Source organism: Miniopterus schreibersii (genome assembly GCF_964146895.1).
Source record: "Miniopterus schreibersii genome assembly, chromosome: X".
NCBI classification, from domain to species: Eukaryota; Metazoa; Chordata; class Mammalia; order Chiroptera; family Miniopteridae; genus Miniopterus; species Miniopterus schreibersii.
In genome coordinates, this window is record NC_138104.1 from 51,138,709 (window position 1) to 51,165,205 (window position 26,497).

At 35.7% G+C, this 26,497-nt stretch overlaps 1 protein-coding gene across 19 annotated transcripts in view; it reads left to right on the forward strand.

Annotated features, from left to right (window-relative positions):
• Positions 1 to 17,419, forward strand: part of ATRX (ATRX chromatin remodeler) — a 264,806-nt gene extending 247,387 nt beyond the window's left edge. For all 19 annotated transcript variants that reach the window (XM_081125145.1, XM_081125148.1, XM_081125154.1 and 16 more), the window contains 5 exons: positions 9,486 to 9,635; positions 10,481 to 10,606; positions 11,341 to 11,436; positions 12,448 to 12,576; positions 13,679 to 17,419. In XM_081125145.1, the coding sequence (XP_080981271.1) occupies positions 9,486 to 9,635; positions 10,481 to 10,606; positions 11,341 to 11,436; positions 12,448 to 12,576; positions 13,679 to 13,957 (780 nt within the window). In that variant the 3' untranslated portion in view covers positions 13,958 to 17,419. The remainder of the gene's footprint in view (positions 1 to 9,485; positions 9,636 to 10,480; positions 10,607 to 11,340; positions 11,437 to 12,447; positions 12,577 to 13,678) is intronic.
• Positions 17,420 to 26,497: the final 9,078 nt, after the last annotated feature.

Sequence of the window (26,497 nt, forward strand, 5' to 3'; positions counted from 1 at the left end):
AGACAAATTAAAAGATATATTTGTTCTCTCTAGATTATAAACTTCCCACTAGTGTATGAAAGCAGTGATTGTGTCAGTGTGTCCTCATCACTGTATCCTCAGCACCTGGAATAATACCTAACCATAACAAGTGTTCAATAAAAATATGATGTGTAAACAAATGAATTTTTCTCCTAAAATTGCAATCTGACCATTGTAAGCCAATGATTAGCATGCCTTTAAAATAGCATTTTTCCTTATGTGTAGTCCTTGGACTAATCTGCATCTTGGTAAAAATGCAGGCTCCTAACTTCATCCAAGATCTACTGAATCAATTTCTGGGGGTGGGCCCTAGGAATCTGTATGTTTAACAAGGCCCACCACTGTTGTGGGTACAAGGTATGTTGTGGCATGATTTGCCTTTATAATCCTTATCAGCTAAACCTTTGAATTTAGAATAATAATGAACAGTAGCTAACATTAAATGATTTTTATGCCAGGCACTGTATTGAATCACTTAATCCTCATGGCCACCTTACAAAGCGAGTGCAGTTTATTTCTATTTTATAGATGATGAAATTATAGCATAGACAGGTGGTGGCACCTGCATTAGATCTTAGTGTCATGACTCCAGAGCCCATACTCTAACCACTATACTATTGTGCTGACATCAGTATGCTATATAATCATACTTCAGACTTCTGGAAGAAGTAAGTTGAAGCACTCTCTTTTGATGACTTCATACTTTTCTTCTTTTTTTATTTCCAAAATGTTTTTTCATTGAGATATAATCGACATATGCATATAATATAATGATTCAATATATGTATATATTATGAAATGATCACCACAATAAGTCTAGTTAACATTCATCACCACATGTAGTTGCAAATTTTTTTCTTGTGATGAGAACTTTTGAGATCTATTCTCTTAGTAAATTTCAAATATATAACACAGTATTATCTATAGTCACCATGGTATACATTACTTCACCAGAACTTACTCATCTTATAACTGGAAGTTTGTACCCTTGGATAAACATTTCACCATTTTACACATACACTCCCAGCTCCTGATAACCACCACTTTAATCTGTTTTTATAAGTTCAGCTTTTAAAGTTTTTGTATATAAGTGAGATCATACGGTATTTGTCTTTCTCAATCTGACTTACTTCACTTAGCATAATATCCTCAAGTTCTATCCATGTTGTTGCGAATGGCAGTATTTCATCCTTTCTTATGCCTGAGTAGTGTCCCATTGTGCACATGTACTGCATCTTCTTTATCTAGTCCTCTATCGCAGGACACTTTGGCTGTTTCCATGTCTTGGCCACCGTGAATAATGTTGCAATGAACATAGGGGTGCATATATCTTTGCAAATACATGTTTTTGAGTTTTTTGGATATATACCCAGGAGAGGAATTACTGGATCATACGATAGCTCTACTCTTAATTTTTTGAGGAATCGCCAGACTGCTTTGCATAGTGGTTGTACCATCTACATTCGCACCAGCAGTGAATGAGGGAGCCCTTTCCTCCACAACCTCTCCAACACTTGTTATTGCTTGTCTTGTTGATAATAGCCAGTCTAACAGGTGTGAGGTGGTAACTCATTGTAGTTTTGATTTGCATTTCCATAACTGCTAGTGAGATTGAACTTCTCTTCATATATCTATTGGCTGTTCATGTGTCTCCTTGGGCGAGGTGTCTGTTCAGGTCCTCAGCCCACTTTTTGATTGGATTGTTTGTTTGTTTGGTGTTGAGTTTTATGAGTTCTTTATATATTTTGGAAATTGAACCTTTGTCAGAGTTACTGTTTGCAAATATCATCTCCCATCTGGTTGGTTGCCTCTTCTTTTGTTGTCAGTTTCTCTTGCTGTGCAGAAGCTTTTTAGTTTGATATAGTGCCATTCATTTATTTTTGCCTTTACTTCCCTTGCCTTTGGGGTCAAGTTCATAAAATGTTCTCTACGACCAAGGTCCATAAGTTTGGTACCTATGTTTTCTTCTATGTAACTTATTGTTTTGGGTCTCACATTTAGGTCTTTGATCCATTTTGAGTTAATTTTTGTACATGGGGACAAACTGTAATCCAGTTTCATTCTTTTGCATGTGGCTTTCCAGTTACATCTGACAGAATTTAATCACTCTCTTCACCAAAATACTTTCTTCTCTTGTTCAGCTAACTGGGAGAACTCTACTGGTGTTCTTTACCACTTTCTCTTACTTCCAGCACCTTTTCCAAAGATCTGAAGCAGACTTTCACTTTAAAAAATAATCAGTTATTCCCATACAGAGAAAGGGGTTTTATACCTTAACGAAATTTTTCTAATGGAAAATTCAGAAATTACCTGATATCAGAATTGTCCTAGAAAATCTTAGATATATGGCCATCATAGTTATAGAAGGACCAATAGGTCCTGTGCATGTATATATGTTAAGCAATTTTTGCTGATGCTTAAAGGGTAACTCTCATTACCTAACATGAAAGCATGATTAGTCTAAGCAATTTATGTATGTGAGAGTCAAGTCAATTTATTGCTCTTATTTTACCGAAGACTGAGGCACAGAGAGCAAGGGATTTGTTAGTAAAATTTCTTATATTTATGTAAAGATAAAGTAGCTTGTTTAACTTTTTTTCCTTCTCTTTTTGAATTCTAACTTTGCTTCTTAATAGTTGGGTGATCTCCCAGAACCAGTTCCCTTACTTCAAAGGGACAGTACCACCTGTAACTCATAGGGTTGTTGTAAGAATTAAATGAGAAAATGTATTTAAAGGAACATAGCACAATCATTCAATATGTATTACTCCTTTTCTCTCACACCTTGTCTTACCCTGTGTTTTTGAAAAAATATTAATCTCTTTTTACCCATCATCTGTAAAACATTCTTACCAGAAATATTTGCCATAAATCTAATTAAGCCTTTGGAGTTAATTTCCAGTTTACAGAATATATAAGAGATAGGAGTTCAAACATACCATTGGGAAATAAATCCAGAATGAGGGGAAGGGAGATAACTGTACTAAATTAAAAGAAACTTAACAAAGGGACACAACCACCAAATGCAGTGGGTGTACCTTCAGTGGATCCTGGTTTGAACAAAGCACCTATCAAGGATATTTTGCAGACAACTGGTATAATCTGAATATGGGTGTGGTATTAGATGACGTTGGGGAATTAAGAAGTGCCTTAATTCCATTTTAATAAATCAGTTTCTCAATTCCTTTTTACTAAATCAGTTGATTCCAGCAAAATTATATTGGTCTTTATATTTTAAACAGTGTCATCATGAAATTGTTGTAGAGAGAGATCTGGGAAGCAAGGCTGTATGTATGTCCTTCCACTTTTTCCATTTTTATTTAGGGGAGTTCAGAAAGATATAACTAACATGTTAGAATGATCAGTGATTCTGAATTAATATAGGTACTTAGGTGCCACAGTATCTGTATATTAATTTCCTACAGTGTTGTTACTCAGTTGGTTAGGTTGGCTTATACAAATATGTCTTGTATCATTTCTAGGAGTAGGAGCAATGGGAAACTGAAGCTGTGATACTTTAAGGGGAATTAAGTAGGAGAATGCCTCACTTCCGTCTCTTCATTTGCTAATGTTTCCATGACCAAGATTTTTACATCAAATTATTTTTTAAAATATATCTTTATTGATTTCAGAGAGTGGAAAGGAGAGGGAGAGACAGAGATAGAAACATCAATGATGAGAGGGTCATTGATCGGCTGCCTCCTGCACGCCCCCGACTGGGGATTGAGCCCGCAACCCGGGCATGTGCCCTGACCGGGAATCGAACCCCGACCGCCTGGATCCTAGGTCGACGCTCAACCGCTGAGCCACGCCCGGCCAGGCTACATCAAATTTAATAGTTTGGGCCCTTAAAGGAATATAAATTGTTAGAGAGATTTGGTTAATGTACAGATCACTTAGATGACCTTATTTTTTTTGCCACTCTACCTTTTATCTTTTCAGTCAATGTTTTCTTTAAGATGTAATTTGGACTGCCAAATAAGTAGCTGCTTTCATTCCTATTTTGTATATCTTCTATTTCCTTTGTATAGCACACGTATAGTTGAGTTAAAGGATGTAACAGTGTTTATGAAATGTAGAGAAAATATGAACTCTAGATTGTATAGCCTGAGAATTGAGTTCCAATTCAGGCTCTACTTGAAAGCTGTAACCTCTAGAAAGTCACTACAGTCATTTAAAATTAGACTGACACTCTACAGTGACTGGCATGTATTGTAATAATGATAATTAATTTTAAAGGTTAAATGCTAAATATAGTATCTAGTTCTTTAAATGTTAAATTGAATAGAAAACATTCTTATCAAAGGAGACTCTGACTTTTACCCTTCACCAAAGTCAGTCCTGCCTTTTCTTTCCCTGAAAGTGACAAGTTGTATAGTTGTCACTGTCTTATTCATATCTACAATTTGGGAACCTGGATATATTTATAAATGCTCTTTGGCAAAGGTTATGTACACTTGACCTGAAAATCTGATATCAGGTGGTACGTGAACTTCATTCAGTAGCTATCTAGTTACTTATCAGGTATGTTGCAATTTTTTTCCAGTGCTCCTTGGGAAGAAACGGGCTTCAAATTTGAAAGTAGATACTTTTTTCACCAGGCATATTAAGTTTTTTTTTGTTGTTGTTGTTGTTTTTTACTAAGAATCTATACTTATTTAGGTAATAAAAGGCATTTTTCATAGCTTTTTTAGTGGGTCCTATGGCACTTAAGTATTCTAGTGATATTTTATTTTCAGATATTATAAAACTCAAATTCAGAGTCATGGCAAGCAAAATATTTTGAAACATGGCAAACCCCCACCCCCATCCCCAGGCAAAGCCTTGATTGTTTTTTAAAAATTTTATTTTCAAGGTTGAATTTCAGAATTAATTAGATGAGAATTTTTGTCAGTCTGCCAAATACTTTAAACTTCTAAATAAATTAACTTTAACTTTTAATTTATCATTAACTTTGTTTTATTAATTGAACTAGTCATGTTTAAAGCTTAAACTAATTTAGGTTGTTAGCTAGAATATAGCCCATGCTTTTCCCAGCCTGTAAGTCTTCTCACTTATTTAAGGAAAAATAAAGTTTAGACAAAGAAAAGTAAAGGTACACATTTGGATGTAATTTAAACCTCATTTTGATGACTGTTGGCCTAGTGATTTTAGATTCTGTTCCAGTATTGTTTTCAATAATAGTGTTACTATAGGAACTAATATAAATGCATGCTTCAAGGGGGAAAAAAAATCTCTCCACTGATCGTGTTGTATATTGGGATGAAATTTTTCTTTATTAACTTTTGTAACTCACTCTAAACTTTGCAAGACTGTTTTTCCCAAAGAAATATTTGGAGGATCTTGTTACAAATACTTTTTTGCACTCTTAATCACATCGTCTGTTTCTTGTATTGACAGTATGCTGCAATTAATTTAAAAGGGAAAAGATGCAGAAAGAGTTTGTTTCAGGAATCCTGTATCTTCTTTCTCCTATCTGTGCTTCATGCAGTACTCTGGAGGAAAGAAAACTTTCTGCTTTCCTGCTTCTAAACTGAATAAATGGTGTTCCTGTAAAAGTCAGTTAACTTACATATAATTTCTTTCTTTTGTTAAAAGGAAGATTGTGGTAAACATAATTGTCTAAGTCCTTGAGTATTATCAGCATAATTATTGTACGAACAAGTGGTTGAAATACATTAAAATGTATCCATTACCCTGTTTCATTGCAAATTTGGTAATTTTAAAAAGTGGCCTAAATGTCTTAATAAACTCTTATGTAAGAAAAATTAAATGATAAAGTGTATCTACATAATGCCTTATTATTAAATGTCATTAATAATATTAAAAATGATGATGGTTGTATTTGAGATAAAATGATATCCATGGAAAGATATTAAGGCAGAAAAGATTTCAAAACTGTAAACTATGATCCCATTTTTATGTAAAAGTGTGTATATATGTGTGTAAGTGTAAATGTGTGGAGGAATATACAACAGATGTTACCGGTAGTTATCTCTAGGTTTTATAATAGAATATTAGCATTGTTTTCATTAAAGTTTTTTTTTTTTTTTAAATCCTTTGAAAAATAAGTGAGAGTTGTGACAAGTAGAAGCAATATGAATGGTTTTTTTGATTTGTTGTTAGGAAGGAGGTAATGTTTAGGAAAAGGGTCCAAAATGTTTTAGTGATCAAAACGAAGTCACATGCACTTTTCCTCTGACTTGCTGGCATTTTAGTTGACTACAGGTCAAAGGAAAGATAATGCATGGCAGAAGCTGAATCTCTACTATAATCTGACCTTAATTTGGTAATCATGTTTGACTAGACAGGATAGATCTTAAATCTGGAATTGGTGGGGAGAAGATATTAAAAGGTTTTAGAAATGTGATTTCCTACAATGAATATCTCCTGAAGATGAAAATGGTAAAATAGTTCATGTCAGGTTTAGGCTAAGCATGAATTGGCCTTTCACAAGTTTGTGTCTGAGCATTGTGTTTGTTTCAGTTTTTATATTTTCTTTAATTAAAAAGTAACATGCTTCTTTTAAAAAAACTTCAAAAAGTACAAAAGTATTAAAAGTGAGAAGAAAAAAAAAGACCTACTTAGGTTTCTCCCTCACCCAGAATCCTCCAGGGGATTATCTTTTTTTATCTAAGAAAACAGATCTGAGAAATAAAAGAACCGTGTCTCAAGAAAGCAGGCATTCTTTATAGTATGATAGAATGATCACTTGTTAGGAATCAGGAAATTTAGCTTCTAGTCTCAGCTAGTCCTTATTTTAAAAGGGTATATATGAATTATTTCTGCGATTCTCAGTCATTCTGTTACACATGTGAGCAGAGAGTATTTCATATTTAACTTACCATCATAGCTAGACTAAGTTATTATCCAGTGTTACAGAGAAAATCAGTAGCATAGCTGAAAATAAATTCAGCTCCTAGCACACAGTTCTCTTGGTCTTTCCTTCAGGTTGCTTTCTTAGAGAAATGACGTGATTTTTTACTATGTTTAAGAACAGCACATTGCCAAACAGAAGTAAAATTAAGGACTTCTACCTTGTAATTTATTTGGTATTTTGTAGAACAGCTGACTTTCTATTTCATGGTCACTTGCTAAAAATAATAGTCATTGTTATTTGGTTTTATTATATGCCTTTTTCTTGAGCTATGGTTGGGGAGTGAGCATGGGAGACAAATGTCTAAAGAAGCATTAAATTTTTTTTGAAATTTTAAAAAATCAAAACCAAAAATATATATAAGCATATTTTAAAAAATAATTTAATTCAGACTGGCCTATCTCCATGCCTGCTTGGTCAGTAACTCTGGACTTTGGAGATCTATCTAGTGATGATAAACCTGTTCTATATGGTATAGGCCAGAGAAAGCAGCTTTGATGGGAGATTTCTGCACTAGTGTGGGAAAGAAATGTTTAGTTAACATTTCAAAAGAACTCAACCTGTTAACATGTATGTATTCCATCAGTAGATTTTCTTGATCTCTCTCATTTGTACAGTCTTAATGTTTTCTGTTTGCAACAAAAGAAATAGCACATGCATGTCAAAATGAATTATAAAATCTCAGTTAACAGCAGTATCCATTAAGAAAATCAGTTCATTTTCTTTCATGAAATTATGAAGTAATTATTTCAGATGTTTATTGGGGTAGCAAGATTAAAAGTTTACAAGATATCAAATATCAGAATATTTAGGATTAGTGTCAGCATTTGCTTTTGTACAGAAAAAACTTAGGGCCTCATGATTTAAATTTTTCATCTTCAGTTATTTAACAAACATTTGATTTCCTACTAGGTGTTGGACCTTATACTCTCATAGGTATGGTTAAAGGTATGAACACAGAATTCTTTACAAGTTGTAGGCTTTGTCTATGCTAAAACTTATGGGGGCATTAAGAATTACTAGATACAAATTAAATTTAATTTTCTATATACTTTTCTGTACCTTCCTTTGACCAGTAAATATTTATGTTCCTTCACTAAATTCACACTTAATTTAGAAAGCATGTTCTAAGGGAACTTGCTATTAGAAGCTGTGGAAAATCATATTGCTAAGTGAGTGAATCAATTTGCCATTTATATATTCAGGTTTTTATCTGTGATTTCTTAATAAATAACTTGTGAATATTTAAAAATTTTTATTAGCAAGTAACATATCTGTGATTCACTTTAATCCCCTCTTACCAATCTCTTTTTGTGTGTCTCTCTCTCATAATCATAATTACACAGAGCACAAGTTTGGTGTTCTTACTGAATATATAATTGATCCCAATTTTTAAGCTTTTAATTTTTTAACTTTGAAAGACTGACTTAAGCCTGGCCAGGTGTTGCTCGGTGGTTGAGCGTCAACCTAGGATCCAGGCGATCGGGGTTTGATTCCCGGTCAGGGCACATGCCCGGGTTGCGGGCTCCATCCCCAGTTGGGAGCGTGCAAGAGGCAGCCGATCAGTGACTCTCTCATCATTGATGTTTCTCTCCCTCTCCCTCTCCCTCCCCCTCTCCCCCTCTCCCTCCTCCCCCTCTCCCTCCCCCTCCCCCTCCCCCTCTCCCTCTCCCTCTCCTCCCTTCCTGTCTCTGAAATCAATAAAGATATATTAAAAAAACAAATAACAAAAGACTGACTTAAGACACTGTGACTTTGAAAAAAAGGCACTATGATAATAAATTGATAAATAATGTATATCAGTCTAAATTTGACCCATGGGTCCTTATAGTGCAATTTATATTTGACTTTCCTACAATTGAAATATAAGGACTATATGTTCCAGTTAAACTGTCTTGTAGCTGTTTAATTTAGATTTGGTTTTTGTTAGTACAATAATTGGTAGCTAAAGTGATTGTGAAAATAAAGTTGTTAAATAATGTATAAATAGGAGTAGCTATGATTTTTAACACAAGCATCCAGCGTAATTTCTGATTTAAGAAGACTTATGTTAGCATTTATTATGAACTTAGAACAAAGCACAAAATATGTGTGAAAAAATTTAGGAACCAAGTGCCCTGGCCAGTGTAGCTCGGTTGATTGAGCATCGTCCCATACACCGAGAGGTCACCCTTTCAATTCCCTGTCGGGGCATGTGCCTAGGTTGCCGGCTGGATCACCAGTAGGGGGCATGCAGGAGGCAGCTGATTCATGACGTTTCTCTCAGCGATGTTTCTCCCTCTCCCTCTTCCTTCCTCTCTTTCTTAAAATTAAAATTAAAAATTAGAAAAAAGTTGAGAAAAAACCTTTGAACACTGAAATGAAAAGTAGCCATTAAAAAATCGACTCCCTAAAACATGCTATATAAGCGTGAAATTCTTACATAAGAGGCTGGTGTTGTTTAGCGACTGTTTTCTAGGTAATTGATCATATATATCAGAAATATATATAATAGCCAGTTATATATATTAGTTTCTAGTCTAACAGTACACCAAATATGATCCAGAGGGAGGAAATAATTCTATGTCACTTCAACCCATCTAAACAGGACACCATACTTGCAGAACTTCTTCAGATACATAAAGAACACATTGTAGGATATCATGAACATGATTCTCTTTTGGACCACAAAGAAGAAGAAGAGTTGACCGAAGAAGAAAGAAAAGCAGCTTGGGCCGAGTATGAAGCAGAGAAGAAGGTAGGTCATTTGAAATGCTTTTTGGTTTTTGTTTTGATGTTAGTCATTTGAAAAAGCAGTGAGGAAGAAAAAGGTCACATTTGAAATAGGTGAGTCTTCAGGAACCAAGTCCCCGGATATGAGAGTCTGTTTACAGGCTTTGGCAACCTTTGGTGGTGGAGTGGGAAGGGAGGAGAGGAAGAAAATATTTTCCACTTACAGAGTAGTAGCCCCATTTCTGCTTAGCACTGGCTGAATTGAGAGATTAGTGGAAAGGTATATATTTAGCATCACTTAACTCCCATCAACACCCTCACTGCAATAACAGACATACAGGAGCTTAGAGTTTAGAGGTAGGAAAGATTAAATGTTTTAGCATGTGTGCTATGAAATCTAAATTTTGACTGAATGTGTATCAGAACACAAAAATATTTCATTATTGGACATTAATGTCAATCTCCAGCAGCAGCTTTATTTAAAATAATTCCATGTCTGTTTCAAACCAACCCACTTGAGGAAAAATGTGCCCGAGCATGGGAAACCTTATACTAATACATGAATTCTTTTTAAACTCCTAACTCATTGTACCAAACTTCTTTACCGTTAATGTGATGTTAGGAGTCTCATCAGAATTATGAGTTGCCCCATTCTGTGGGAATTATCAGAAAAAGAGTACACCTTTAGGGGTTAAAGCTTTCTTTGTAATAAGATCTTGGTTTTGAGTGAAAGGGGTGTTTTCTTTGTGTGTGGAAGTGTTAATAATTTCCTAGATCTGAGAATATGGATTCTTTTCTAAACCAGTAGGTGATGTAGAATTTCAAGTTTTAAATCACAATGTGGGTAAGTGCATATTTTTTTGTTTTTAGGGACTGACCATGCGTTTCAACATACCAACTGGGACCAATTTACCCCCTGTCAGTTTCAACTCTCAAACTCCTTATATTCCTTTCAATTTGGGAGCCCTGTCAGCAATGAGTAATCAACAGCTGGAGGTAAGTTGTGAAGTACAAAAGTAGTTAAACTTGAATTAAAGGCAATTTCAAGTACCCTGTTTTTGAGGGTTCCCTAGGCAGGAATATCACATTCTCTAAAAGATTACCTCTGAATAGACCAAGAAAATTTTCTTTTATTTGTTGACCTTTTTGAACCAGCATAGTGTAGTAAAATGTAGTTTGTTAAGAGCACAAGGGAATCAGGCCCTGAATTAATGTAGTCTGAATTACTTTATTTAAGGAACAATAGGACAGCTGACTGGGTAGGGAAATAGCACTTTCTTCAGTTATAAAATATTTTGATTAAACAAATTTCTTAATGTTTGAAAGTAGGGTAAATGCATACATTGATTTACATTCTAATGCCATGTAGTTGCAACATTGAGTATATGATAATGCCCAGTATTATGATGATTTAAAACTAGAATCAATTATGAAGTAAATAAGAAAGATTAGGTTTTATTATACCAATAATTTAATGATTTAATTGGATCTGTGATTTCCTTTTTAAAATGTGCTTATGGAGTCATTTAAATTATTAAATTATTGGTTCAATAAAACCCATACTTTTATCTTCCTAACAAGACCCTTACTGATGAGTTTTATTCTACTTTATTGATGCTAAAGTTTGTTGTTCTTTTAAATTCTATAAATTGGCAAAGGGAAGAACCCTTAAACTTCAAAACTATATTGTCTTTTATGCCCTATGTAACTTATTTCTTACACTCTTCTAGGACCTCATAAATCAAGGAAGAGAAAAAGTTGTGGAAGCAACAAACAGTGTGGCAGCAGTGAGGATTCAGCCTCTTGAGGATATAATTTCAGCTGTAGTAAGTTAATTGGCAACTGTCTTACTCCAACTTGAAATTTGTGTTCTTTCCCCCACCATTTGTTTTAATTTTTAGTTGTCTGTTTCACTACTTCTGTGAGGAAAAGAGTGTAATTCTTATAACTTGATTTGCAATAGTAAAACACTAGTAAACTGGATAATAGTGGGAAGGTATAATTCAGCAGTTTTACCTAGGTGTTGGCACAAAAGAGAAATGGCTGAAATCTAAAAATTGGGAGGTCAATCTATCATAGAAATGTAAGCATTGTTTACATAAACGTATTTTAATGATCAATTGCACAAATTAAATGCAGTTTTATTCCAGAGATAGCCAAGCCTTGTACAACAGTGGAAAACTTAGTGCCCTGCTTTTTATTTATTTTATTTTATTTTATTATTTTATTTTATTTTATTATTTTATTTTATTTATTTATTTTTTTTTTATTGATGATAGTGTTACAGATGTCCCCCTTCTTTTTTCTCCCCCTTGCTCCCCACCACCCAGATCCTGTCCCACCCCAGGCCTTCACCACCCTATTGTCTGTGTTCATGAGCAATGCATATATGCATATAAGTTCTTTGGTTAATCTCTTCCCTCCTCCTCTCCCCTCTTCCCTCTGAGATTTGTCATTCTGTTTTGTGTTTCCATGCCTCTGGTTCTATTTTATTCACCAGTTTATTGTGTTCATTCGATTCCACATATAAGTGAGATCATATGATATTTTTCTTTCTCTGACTGGTTTATTTCGCTTAGCATAATAATCTCCAGGTCCCTGCATGCTGTCTCAAAGGATAAGAGACCTTCTTTTTTATAGCTGCATAGTATTCCACAGTATACCTCAGTTCTTTAATCCATTCATCTACTGATGCACACTTGGCATCGTTGTTTTCTTTTTAAAAGAATAAAAAGAAAGGGAGAAAAAAACTTGAAAAATCCTGAATATCTTCTAGTAGTTTAATTTTTTTCCTTAGTTCTACTGCAATAGGTGTAAATAGAAACTTTTTCTTTTAGTGGAAGGAAAACATGAATCTCTCAGAGGCCCAAGTACAGGCATTAGCATTGAGTAGACAAGCCAGCCAGGAGCTTGATGTTAAACGAAGAGAAGCAATCTACAATGATGTATTGACAAAACAACAGATGGTAAGAATTCTGAGTATCTCTTGGTTATGTTTCATTTTCTTAAATTTATAATAATGGGTTTGTATGATGTCTGTGTCAGTAACCATGCCTCATATGGATGGATGGATGGACATGGTTATTTCTGGAAGAAATTTTGTCAGAAAACCTAGTAATGTCAAGGAAAGTTAATATCTTTTGTTACAGAGGAGCAGTATCTTCCCAAATGAGTCCCCTTGAAGTTTATATATGCTATCATGCATATAATTTTATTTTTTATATATCCTGGACATTTTAAAAAGGAATTGTGCTTGACTTTTTTTTTTTTTTTTTTTACCATATTTACCATTTTTAAACAATTTCCCAAAATAAGTATACTTTTTAATATATTTAATTTGAGAGTAAAGAATGGAACTCTGGATGATATGACACCGGTTCCTACTAAATTATGTTATTCTTTACAAGGCCAGCATTATTTTATCACTACAAAAATAAAATGTTGCTTTGGTTTAAAAAAAAAAAGGATAGCATATTCCAGGATCCTTGATCATCTTTCCTAGCAGTTGTTTGCCAGCCATCTGCCTTGCACTGGGAAATTTCAACTCTTGACACCAGAGAATCCATTTCTGTGGCATGAATTTTACTTAGAAAGCACTGTAGAGTTGTGTGGTTTTAAATTATCTTAGGAAATTTCAGACATTCCAGGTAGGAATTATCCCCACTGTGAGTGCTTTTTCCCTTTGGTATTTGTCACTAAAAATGTTCATTTATGTGTCATAATGTGAAATATTCAAAAGAATGGCAAAAAAAGGAGACTTGACAAAAAGTGCTGTAACTAATACTTGAGACTAATCACAGTGCAAGACAGGTTACTATGACAACTACCTAAATGCTGCTTGCAATACAATAGTCAAGTCATTAGGAGAATTTAGCCCTAAATGGTGTTACTAACTGGTTTCTACAGTAATGGTCCTGTGAATGCCATCAAATTAGTAATGGTGATAACAATAATGTGTTTTCCTTTTGGTATGGTACCCCCCTAACAAATTGATTTTAACTTAAAACTTGATACTTGCCTCTTTGAGACAGGTCATGCACTTGTAACAGCTCCCTTTTCTCTTTTTAGTTAATCAGCTGTGTTCAGCGAATACTTATGAACCGAAGGCTCCAGCAGCAATACAATCAGCAGCAACAGCAACAAATGACTTACCAACAAGCAACACTAGGTCACCTCATGATGCCAAAGCCTCCAAATTTAATCATGAATCCTTCTAACTACCAGCAGATTGATATGAGAGGAATGTATCAGTCAGTGGCTGGTGGTATGCAGCCGCCACCATTACAGCGTGCACCACCCCCGATGAGAAGCAAAAATCCAGGACCTTCCCAAGGGAAATCAATGTGATTTTGCACTAAAAGCTTAAAGGATTGTTAAAATCATAGAAAGATCTTTTATTTTTTTAGGAATCAATGACTTAACAGAACTCAACTGTATAAATAGTTTGGTCCCCTTAAATGCCAATCTTCCATATTAGTTTTAAATTTTTTAAAAATAGGGCATACCATTTCTTCCTGGCATTTGTCAGTGATGTTGCCTAGAATCTTCTTACACACATTGAGTACAGAAGATATTTCAAATTGTTTTCAGTGAAAACAAGTCTTTCCATAACAGTAACAACTCCACAGATTTCCTCTCTAAATTTTTATGCCTGCTTTTAGCGACCATAAAATTGTCATAAAATTAATGAATTTAGGAAAGAATACAGATTTATATATTCATTCTTTACATATAAAAACACACAGCTGAGTTCTTAGAGTTGATTCCTCAAGTTATAAAATAATTTTGTATTTAATCCATTTCTTGAGTAAAGTGATTGAAATGGTTTTAATGTTCTTTTGACTGAAGTCTGAAACTGGGCTCCTGCTATATCGTGTCTGTGACTGAAAGTTAGAAACTAAGGGTTATCTTTGACACAGAATTGTGTGCAATATTCTTAAATACTACTGCTCTAAAACTTGGAGGAGTCTTGCAGTTATCTTAGCATTGTATAAACAGCCTTAAGTACAGCCTAAGAAGAGAATTCCTTTTTCTTCTTTAGTCTTTCTGCCATTTTTTATTTTCAGTTATATGTGCTGAAATAATTACTGGTAAAATTTCAGGGTTGTGGATTATCTTCCACACATGAATCTTCTCTCTCCTGGCACTAATATAAAGCACATCTCTTAACTGCTTGGTGCCAGTGCTAGTGCTTCATCCTGTTGCTGGCAGTGGGATGTGGACTAACAAAATCAGGTTCTAGCAATTTAGGAGGTTAAGGATGACATTGTGGTTGTTAAGTTCACACCCTGTTTTATAACAATATCAAAATGGCAGAACCATTGCTGACTTTAAGTTCACATGAGGAATGTGCTTTAACAATTCCCAGTACTATCAGCATTGTGAATTAATTCCTTTTAAAGATAAGGATCACTGGCTTCGATGCTCTTCTTTTCTCTCATGTTCTTTTACCCCAACTTCCCTATGTTTTCTTAAATTATATCTCAAAGTTCAATATTTTTTTTTTTAAAGTTTAGGTCTGTGAGGCAATTTTCTGATCCAAATTAATTCATGTAATACCCTTTTGTGAAGTTTTACTAGAAAATCACTACATTGTTGTTTTTCTTAATCCAGGCCTGTAAAAATGACCTATAAGTTTATTCATGTATAATTTGGTTGCTTGAGTTTCTTAAAGAAAAAGATTGTTAGACTATGGGAGTCAACTTAACATGACAAAAACATTTTTGAGATGATGATATAACAGGTAGTGGAAACAGCTAAGGAATTCTAGAAAAAAGAAAGCTGAGTGGAAGATTGGTATGCTCTAGGTGTCACTGGATTAGAATGAATTTAACATTAGCTAAAACTCTTTTGAGATGTTTGGATTATTAAGAGATTTCCATTTTTATCTTGAAAGAACTAGTGGTTTAAACATCCAAGAGCACTAGGTTTGTGATAAGGAAACTTGTGAGGTTTGTTGGATCCACCCCCCCCCCCCACCTCCCATAATGAATTTTCACTAACAGATTCCATATATTTGGATATTATGCCAGCCGTATAATCAAATTTATTTAATTGGTGGGGGTAGGGGGGGAAATGTATGTTTACTTTAGGAGAAATGAAAAAGACAAGACTTATGAGATAAATATTTGAAGACAGTACACTCTGGCCAACTGTCAGTATTTCTACAAGTCCAGAATACTTTAAACCTGATTTATTAGACCTGGGAACTTTCAACATGGTCTAATTACTTGCTCAAAGACATAGAAGTGAAAAATTTTAGGCAACCTTCTAAACTGTTTTACCATGATGAAACTATGACTTAATAATACATAGAAGGATTAATTGGAAATAAGAGAGTTTGAAATAAAACTTGGACCACTTTGCATACACTCTTCTCACTTGACATTTTAGCTACATAATATGTACTTTGAGTATAACATCAAGCTTTAACAAATATTTAAAGACAAAAATCACATCAATAAAATACTAAATGGCTCATTTTTATATTTGTTTTAAATGTTTTAAATAGTTGCAATGGCTTAAAAAAATGACGATTTAAAATGTTGCTTGTAATACAGTTTTGCCTGCTAAATTCTCCACATTTTGTAACCTGTTTTATTTCTTTGGGTGTAAAGCGTTTTTGCTTAGTATTGTGATATTGTATATGTTTTGTCCCAGTTGTATAGTAATGTTTCAGTCATCATCCAGCTTTGGCTGCTGAAATCATACAGCTGTGAAGACTTGCCTTTGTTTCTGTTAGACTGCTTTTCAGTTCTGTATTGAGTACCTTAAGTACTATAGAAAAGATGTCACTTCTTCCTTTAAGGCTGTTTTGTAATATATATAAGGACTGGAATTGTGTTTTTAAAGAAAAGCATTCAAGTATGACAATAATACTATCTGTGTTTTCACCATTCAAAGTGCTGTTTAGTAGTTGAAACTTAAACTATTTAATGTCATTTAATAAAGTGACCAAAATGTGTTGTGCTCTTTATTGCATTTTCACAGCTTTTGAAAATCTGTGCATACATTGTTTCATAGAAAATGTATAGCTTTTGATGCCCTATTTAATGGCGGGTTTTTTGCACATTTAGTTATTTAATGTTGGGAGGTCAAGAAGTTTGGTTTTTAAATTTGTTATATACTAAATTATGTAAAAGGAGATCTTTAACCTCAAAAATAATTTACATACCAGGAAGCCTATGTGTGTTTGTGTTAGTTTTGGTTGTCTTTGTGTAATCCAGCACCACCTCTGCTTCCCAAGAGCTGCATCACTCATTGAAGTCAAGCAGGACTACTGATACACACTTGATAAAAAAGCTGCTTACCATCCCAAAGCCATAGGAGGTTGATGGAAAACCTTATTACCTGGCCTCCAAAGAAGCTGAATGTTTTGTAGTCTTCCCTTAGCTATGCCCATTCTCTCTTTAGTATCATGAAATCAGATACATATTTCTGCGCCCCAAACAAAACTTTAAAAACAATTATTTATCCCAGTAACCATTGTTTCTTTTTGGCTTATAGATACTTACTCTAACAATAAGAGAGGTCATCCTTTTACATCCTTATTTCTCTAAAATTTATGTTCAGATTATTACCCACCTTATTTCACCAGACTTATTCTCAAGTGACTTTTGGCTATCTCAAATCAAATCTGCCCTTAGAAAAGAAAGTTCTTCCACCATTGCATTGAATTTTTTTTTTTTTTCCAAAACTATTCTGTGCCAGTCCCAAAGGAGTGACCAAGTTTCAGAAATGCTTTTTGTCTGTGCAACATTTTATATATGCTGTTACGTTGAGGTGAATAAAATTTAAAAATCCAAAATACATACTGTTTCTAAGCTCAGTATCTGCCAGGTACCCAGACTCTGCCCACATCACTCATGTTGGTTATAATAATAGAATGGCCCCTCTTGCTCTCGTCTAAGAGTTTTACTCCCCAGAGTATATACTGCCAAAGAAATAATGTACAATGTAATATTGCCACCTCTTTTTGGAATAACCTTCCTAACACCTTTGTGACTACTTGGCTAAGGGGATCGCCCTTCCTTCCCCTCACTCTAGGGATCTGTCTTTCTGATAGTGACCAGGACACACCACCAAGGAAGACAGCATATGAATTGAGGCTTTTATTAAAGATAAAGTGTTAATTGAATGAAAAGCTGAGATAAATCCTAAAATACTGCAGACCCTCTTTAATACTTAGAACTAGCACATATTCCAAGCAGTCTCTACCCAGTAACACTTTTCCACATTCTGCTCCAGACCATTCTGTCCTTGTTTCTCCCTGACAGAAACATGCAAGGAAGAGGGAGCTTGGCCCTAATCTCCTTTAGCTAATCATATCCGATGACTACCAAGAGGCTTCTACCTATTAAAGAGACTCGGCCCCCTCTGTATAGTCCTCACATCAAATATGAGTTGGTTTTCAAGAAAGGTGAAGAGAGATGACTTATCAGATGCAAGAATGGGATTCATTTCAGGTATATGAAGAGAAAGTGTGGTATTGAAAGAAAAGGAACACAGGTAGAGAAGGATCAGGAAAGAGACTAGATTGGAGTGGATTGATGGACGGCCTTGAAATCATGAATGAGTAATTCAATACGGAGGATAACAAGGGTCTGTGAGGCAGCTAGTGTGTTCAAAGTAGCTAGTAAAGATGGTGATTTGGGCAGGGGTAATTTGAATGGTTTAGAATGCAAGGTGAAGAAAGATTGGAGACGGGGAGATAATGAGTCCAGGCATTCAGTGACGGACTGCAGATCATTTTAAGGACAAAAGGCAAAAAATCATTAGAGGTTGCATAGAATTCTTAAATTGTAAGAAAAACCTGTTATTTCTTTTTACCCTTTCCCAAGGAGCCCACTTTGTTCAGGATTTTTTATTTTACACGGAAACTTTCACCTACTCTTTATTACTCTTAAATCTAGTGATAAATCCATTAATGGCATTTCTGTTCTTAAATTTTCATTACTCCTAATTATACTCTTACACATTTGCAGGAAGTGAGTTTGGTCCTTTTAACTAAGTTGAGTGTAATTCTATTTCTTTCCTCAAGCTAACTCTGTTCAAAGGGCTAAATCCATTCCTGTTACTTTTCCTTGAGACCCATGTATTCCAAGTGCTAGTATCTCTTGGGAATGCTATATTTATCAGTTTCTCTTGGGGTTTTCAAAGTGCTTTGCAGTTATGTATTAACCTGTATATGACATTTGTGAGAAAAGTGAGAAGAATAATTACATTCTCTTCACGACAGTTAAGCTAAAAGACCAAAATCAAATCCATTGCACTTAGTAGGCAGAAGACATTCTAGTTCACTTGAATTGCCTAGGCCTTTCATATCTCATTTGAAAATGGGACTATAATAATGCTTAATTTCTTGAAGCCAAGAGACTGGACCGAGTGATTTCCTGTGGTCCCTTTCAGCTCCAAGAGTTAGGGTTAACAGTGAGCAAAGCAGTTAGAAGCCAAAAGGCAATGTGTTTGTCTAAGTTTACACAGTAAGTTTGTGAGCAGAATTAGAAATCCTTCACTTTTGACTAACCTTTACTCTCCCTTTACTAAGCTATACCTTTCTTTTCCTCTGTTTAGAAAATGAGAAGTCTGACAGGCATTTTAATGACAAAGCAGATAAGTCAAGTTGTAATTGGCTCTAATTACCACTTCCACAAGCTGTAACCTTTATCTTTGCCCAGAGGCACTCTCAGAGCTGGGTTTCTTAACTGCCTCTGGAACTCAGCTGAAAATGAAAAAAAAAAAAAACATGTTTAAGGATCTGACTCATATCTTGCTTGCCTGATTGGGTTATATACATGTCAAAACATTAAGGTAAATATAAATCACCTTTTGTAAAGTTGACTGTTAAGCAAGAAATTGGTAACTTCCCATTCTAGTATTCATAACTGTAAAGCCCAAATTAGGCCAATATTTAAATTGTCTGGTCTGGATGAAGTTTATAGTGAGTAGGAGTTTATATTAACTCAAGTAAAAACACATATGGCATACTTTTCAAGCTGCGGTTTTTATCAAGAGTCGAATCTTGTGAAAAAACTATGAAAACTAATAGAAGAAAAGAGTGAAATAGTAATTTTTTTTTTTTTCTGTAGCTGCTTGTCCCCACATGCCTGTAGCAAAGCAGGTAGGAGCCTGTGTCTAGCCTCCTGAATACATTTCAATGAAAACAAAACCAAACTGAAGAGAAAGGAAATGTGGTTAATATGATCATCTGAGGTCTGGTTAGTTCATTCCCAGCTCTTAGTAGGTTTTCAACAATACAGCATGGAGGTTGGGGTTCAAAGGTATTAATAATACAGGCTTGTTTGGACACTATCCTTAGCAAAGTAAACATTTTTCTATTAGGAAATTTTTCTGCCCCTTCTTCCCACATCTTGCACACTCTACTGGATGTGCTAAGCTCAAATGAAGTACCTGCCTGCGATTTCCCCCCCTTTACTTATCCAAATTATCTCCCCCCCACACACAAACCTTTATATTCAAATGCCTCAATGTGTGAGGGGTGGGGAGGGGGGTTAGAACCATAGAAAGCTACAAATGCTAGGGATCTTAGAGACCCTGTGTAGCCAAGCCCTCTTCCTTTACAATCAGGAAAAAAAAGTCCCAGAGGGGAAAGATGCCCAAGGGCATCCATGTCTTCTAGTTTTTATTTCACTCCATTAAGATGCCTATTACTCTTGTATTCTGATTCATTTTTTCAATCTACCAGACCACATTAAGATTTCAGAATAACTGGTACTGAACTAAGGTTTAAAATGAGAACTGTTTGTGGAAATTAGAGAAGTATGTGAACTAAAATGAAGGGGAAAGAAATTTGTGTGACAACTATAAAATGGGAAGACCCCTGGCATATCCCCTAAGACTTTAATTTGGTGTCCAGGGCATTAGCTTCAGGATTTTGTTTCAGAGGGATATGTAATTTATTTAGAAGGTTCTTTCATCACACTCGGCACAGTTTAGACAATAAGATCTAGAAGAAATGTTTTACTTTCTGGATCTCAGTGTCCTTCATTGCCAAGATTACAATTATTCAGCCTTCCTCAAATGAGGCAGGTTGATGTAACAAGTACTTCAAAATCTTTGATTTCAAATTAGAAATACTGCTGTATTCACAAGGAAACAAAGTCCTGTGTTAGTGTAGTGATCTCTGTCAGAATAGGGGCGAATATTCTTGAGTTATAGAGATGTGCCACAAGGACCATGAATAGTTTATATATTTCCAAAACTAAAAAAATGCAAAATGGCTTTAATATGCTAGAATTGGGGGGCCTGGTTCTATCTGTAATCTTGGATAAGTTACTTCACCTCTCAGAATCTTCTCTCGTACTGCAATATTTATCGAATGCCTATTATGTGTCAGGCATTATGACTAGTCACTTTTGTAATTCCTGTTTTACAGATGAGGAAATAGTTTTAAATAATTATTTGCCCAGTGTCACATGACTAATCGAAAGAGGCAGGATTCAAAAGTATGTATCTAATTCTATGTTTTGCCACAAGCTTGCAACTCTTCCTAGAACCACAATTTAATCCAAACCTTTTGCAAACTAAAGTACCTTGTTATTTTTTTCTTTTGCTTATCAGCTCTCACTTGTCTGCTTTTACTTTAAACAGGGTTTGAAAGAAACAGAATACTCCCTTTGGTGTTTTCAAGGAAGTTCCTTCTGTTCCTCTTCAGTGCTGTCTAGAAGGTTTGGCTTTCTCCTTTCGTTTCCTTCTGTGATCCAAACTGAAGTGTCTGAAAAATCCAGTATGACTACTTTAAAATATGTTTTCAGATATCAGAACTCATTTTGAATGTAGTGGCGTCCTCACAAGGTCAATTAGGCACCATTTGAGAATCCTCAAAGTAAAAGAAGTATTCAGAACTAAGTATATTTTTCATTTTTCCACCTGATAAAGTCTAGGTACCATTTAAGCAAGGCCTAAAAGAGCTAGAATATGGAAATGTAGAAATGAAAAAGGAGGGCACCTTAGAGGAAACAGCAAACAACACATGTAGGCAGCAAAGAACAGAACTTGGGATAGTTCCAAGAAATGCCATGCTTCTGTACTTGTGCACAGAAGGTCACAACCCTATTTAAGCCAATAGCTTCTATAATGCACAATTTGTAATTAAATGGTGTGGTAGGCAGAATAATGGTCCCCCAGTGTCCTAATCCCCAGCATTTGTGATTATGTTAATTTACATGGCAATGGAGAATTAAGGTTGCAGGAATTAAGGACTTAAGGTGGCTAATCAGATGACCTTGAGATGGGGAGAGTCACCTGGATTATGGGATGGGCCCAGTGTAATCACGGTGCTTAAAAGTGGAAGAGGGAGGCAGAGGGAGAGTCACAGGCAGAAGTGACTAGGAGTGGAAGGCCCAGAGAAATGCAAGGCTGCTGGTTTTGAAGATGGAGGAAGAGGATCATGAGGCAAGGAATGTGGATGGCCTCTAGAAGTTGGAAAGGGTAAGGAAAAGATTCTCCTCTAGAACCTACAAAAAGGAATGCAGCTCTATTGACACCTTGATTTTAGCCCTCTGAGGCCCATGTCAGACTTCTATCCTACATACAGAACTGTAAGATAATAAATGGTTGTTGTTATATGCCACTTAATTCATGGTAATTTGTTACAACAGCAATAGGAAACTAATACAAATGGTTATTTGTGTGATTACTCAAAGTCTTGCTCCTGTGGGAGATAATGTGAGCCCCTGAAGGGCAGATACCCTGTTTTGCTCACTTTAATATCCTCAGCACCTGACAGAAAAAGTGTGAGATAAATGTTTGATGATTTTCTGTGTAAATGTCAGTCATATATTACCTGAGAACATTATGGCAATGTCAATACCATCAAAGTCTGTTCCCTAAATGTATATGTATATCTCTTTCTCTTTTTCTTTGGATCCCTTTGTCTTTCTCCTTCCCCTTCTTGATTCTCTCTTCTCTCTTCCTTATTTCTTTCCCAATTTATTTTTTTAAATTAAATTTATTGGGATGACATTGGTTAATAAGATTATATAGGTTTCAAGTGTACAGCTTTATGATACATGATTTGTATATTGCATTGTGTGTCCACCATACACAGTCAAATTATCTTCCATCACCATATATTTGGCCCCCTTTACCCTTCACTACTCCTACCCTCCTTCTCTCTGGTAACCACTATACTGTTGTCTGTGTCTATGGCTTTTTGTTTATTTTTCTTGTTTGTTCCTTTGTTGCTTTCAGTTTTGTATCCCATATATGAGTGAAATCATATGATTCTTAACTTTTCTGTCTGATTTATTTCACTTAGCATAATATTCTCAAGATCTATCCAGGTTATCACAAATTCTGTACCTGTTTCTTAATTGGCTATAACCAAAGACTGAAGTACATCTCATAATTCTCTATTATGTTTATGAAATAAGGTCTTACATTTTCTAGTCATGTTATTTAAAAGAAATAATATAGTTTATTGTACTGAAAATAATCACTGTATTCTCAATGGCCCTTCATTTATTACTTACTTAATTTACACCAGTGAGTGAGTGATCCTTGATAGACATTTCTTATTTCTGACTTAGGATGGTGTATGAAACCCAGGGACAGAAACATACCACAGAAGCTGTCCCTTTGTACCCACTGGTGGGACCTTATTCCCTGATTGCATGGCCCACATAATGTAATCTCTTCTGAGAGGAAATTGTTTGATGCCTACTCAGAAGAAATCAGATCCCCATTAGAACCAGAGTTATTCAGTTTTTTCCCTCTGGCTTCATCCTCTGGTTAGTTTGATCATAAAGATGTTTAATATTTGAATGGATAGAATGCACTGGAATCCTGAGGAAGGCATAGCTCAACCTGTTCCATTAAACATAATAGCCAAATGCTCTGACTAATCCACAGAAGATACTTACCTAATGAAAGATAAGACTTCTGGTGAGAAAGTTCTTGAAGTTTCCAGTGTTCAAGAACATTTAAGGCAATCTTCATTCCTAGAATTGAAAGGACCCCCAATAGTTCCTTCCATGTTTCTCAAACTTTAATGTATGGAGAGCTTGTTAAACTTTAGATTCTGATATAGTAGGTCTGAGGTGGAACCCCATAATTTGCATTTCTAACAAGCTCTTGGGTGATGCTGATGCTGCTGGTCCAGGGACCACACTTCGAGGAGCAATAAGATAGTGGATCTAGGGCATTCAGTATAGGAGATCTGCATTTTGCACACTGGAACCAGAAGGCAGGCATTTCTAGAACCAGAGCCTCAAGGAAGGTGTCTGAGCTCCCTTCTCCATTTAGGCAGATGGAGAGCCTTGGTCACTCATGTACTGGGGTTCCAAGAACCAAGGGCTGGGCAGAGTATAGTGGGCCTGGCCTTCCCTGCAGGGGGAGGGGTGTGGAGTCAAGGGAAATAAGGCAAGCATATGTATTAGGGTAATTAACCCTAGCTGCCAAAGAGACAAAGCCCAAAAGCACAGAGGAAGTAGTTTCCTGGCCTCCCTGTTGTATGTGTGCACATATACCAAAACACAATTTGAAAACCATTATCAGATAAGTAGGAAAAGTCTGGAATGATATACATCAGGATGTTAAAGATGATAGAAAATGAAGATACAGCTGTTTTTGTTTTCTTCTTTTTGCTTGTCTTAATTTTTTGATTTTTTTTTCTTTAGTCAAAAAACACTTGTATAATATTTCAAAAGCTACTTTAAAAAAGGCACATATATACTTTCACAATAAGGACAAAACCTGCCCATTAATATCTTGCATGTAATTTTTGTTTAAATAATGATAGTATATCTAACATTTATCAAGAACTTACTATACTCCAGTCACAGTCCTAAGTGTTCTACGAATATTATTTCATTTATTACTTACAGCAGTCCTGAGGTAGGTACTGTAATTCCCATTCCCTTCCCTTTTGTAATTGTGAGAGCAGGCGCAGAGAGATTAAGTGACTTACTTAATTTTAAGGTAAGTGCAAAGCCAGAATTTGAACCCAGGCACTGATGGCTCCAGAGCCTATGCTCTTAAACACTACTGTATATTACCTTCACTAGAATGTGTACATAGCATCTTTTTTAGGTCTCAAAGTATCTCCTACCCTAAAAACAAATGCATAGTTGTCTTTTCTCTGCTTCTTCCTCAAGCCATGGTCATATCTTTTCTTCCAAACCTTTGAAAATTGTGGTCTCTACTTGCCGCCTGCAGTTCCCTTCACTCTCCTCTTCACTCCTCAGGCCTGGCAGTATGCCTTTGGCTCTGACTAATCCACAGAGAGAAACATCGATGTGAAAGAGAAGCCTTGATCAGTTGCCTTTCATATGTGCCCCAACCAGGGATCAAACCTGAAACCCAGGGATATGCCCTGACTGGAAATCAACCTGCAATCTTTTGGTGCACAGGAAGATACTCAACCAACTGAGCCACTCCTGCCTGGCCTAGAAGATACTTTTTGACAGTAACCCATGATATCCTAATCACCAAAAACTTTTTCTCAGAAAGAAAATTCCACAACTCTGTGGACTGGAGCCACAACAAAGTCATGATCTCTAAACTCAGCTGCCTAGAAACCCTTCTAAAGTATTCCTAATCAGCTGCCTACTACCCTCTTCTCTATACTAAGGAGATGACCTTGTCTCCTATATCACTGAGAAATGACAAGAGCATCATCAAGTCAGAACCTCTCAACCACCTTTCCACCCAGGCACCTGCATAAACTTACCTTTCCTTTCCCCTTCTCATGTGTTTCAGTGTCGGTGTTTCCCTCCTGGGAATAGGTGAATTCCCCCACTTATGGAGTCAACTTCTTCCCTTCTTAAAGATCTGGCTCTAGCCATCATCCCCTCTCTTATACCTTCTTCTTCTTCTTCTTTTTGTTTTCAGATTTTTTTAAAATTTCTTTTTATTGTTGACACTATTACAGTACCCCTCATCCGTATCCCCTTTGTCCACTTCCATCCAGCCCCAGCCACATCCTCTCTGGCCATCACCACCCTGTCTGTGTCTATGGGTTATGCATATATGTTCTTTGGCTAATCTCTTCGCCTTCTTTCATCCAGTCCCCCATCCCCTCTGACAACTGTCAGTCTGTTATATGTATCCATTTTGTTTCTTTTGTTTTAAATTTATCTTTATTTTTAAAAGTTTTACAGATATCCCCCTCCCCCATTGGCCACCTAGACCCTCCTCTGGCCCCCTCCCAGGCTTTCACCACACTATTGTCTGTGTCCTAGGGTTATGCATATATGCATATAAGTTCTTTGGTTAATCTTTCCCACCCCATTCCCTCTGCTATACTTCGGTCTGTTGCATACTTCAGTGTCTCTGGGTCTATTTTGTTCGTCACTTTATTTTGATCATTAGATTCCATATAAAAGTCAGATCGTATGATATTTGTCTTTCTCTAAGTGGCTTATTTCACTTAGCATAATACTCTCCAGGTCCTTACCTGTTGTCTCAAAGAGTAAGAGATCCTTCTTTTTGAAAGCAGTATAGTATTCCATTGTGTAAATGTACCACAGCTTTTCTTTCTATTAATCTACTTATGGGCATTTGGGCTGTTTCCAGATCTTAGCTATTGTAAATTGTGCTGCTATGAACATAGGGGTGCATATATTCTTTCTGATTGGTGTTTGGGGGTTATGAGGATATATTCCTAGAAGTGAGATGACTGGGTCAAATGGCAGTTCAGTTTCTAATTTTTAAAAAAATATATCTATATTGATTTCAAAGAGAGGAAGGGAGAGGGGGAGAAAGACAGAGAGAGACATCAATGATGAGTCATTGATTGGCTGTCCCCTGCATGTCCCCCACTGTGGATTGAGCCCACAACCTGGGCATGTGCCCTGACTCGGAATCGAATCTCGATTTCCTGGATCATAGCTAAATGCTCAACTGCTGAGCCATGCAGGCTGGGCC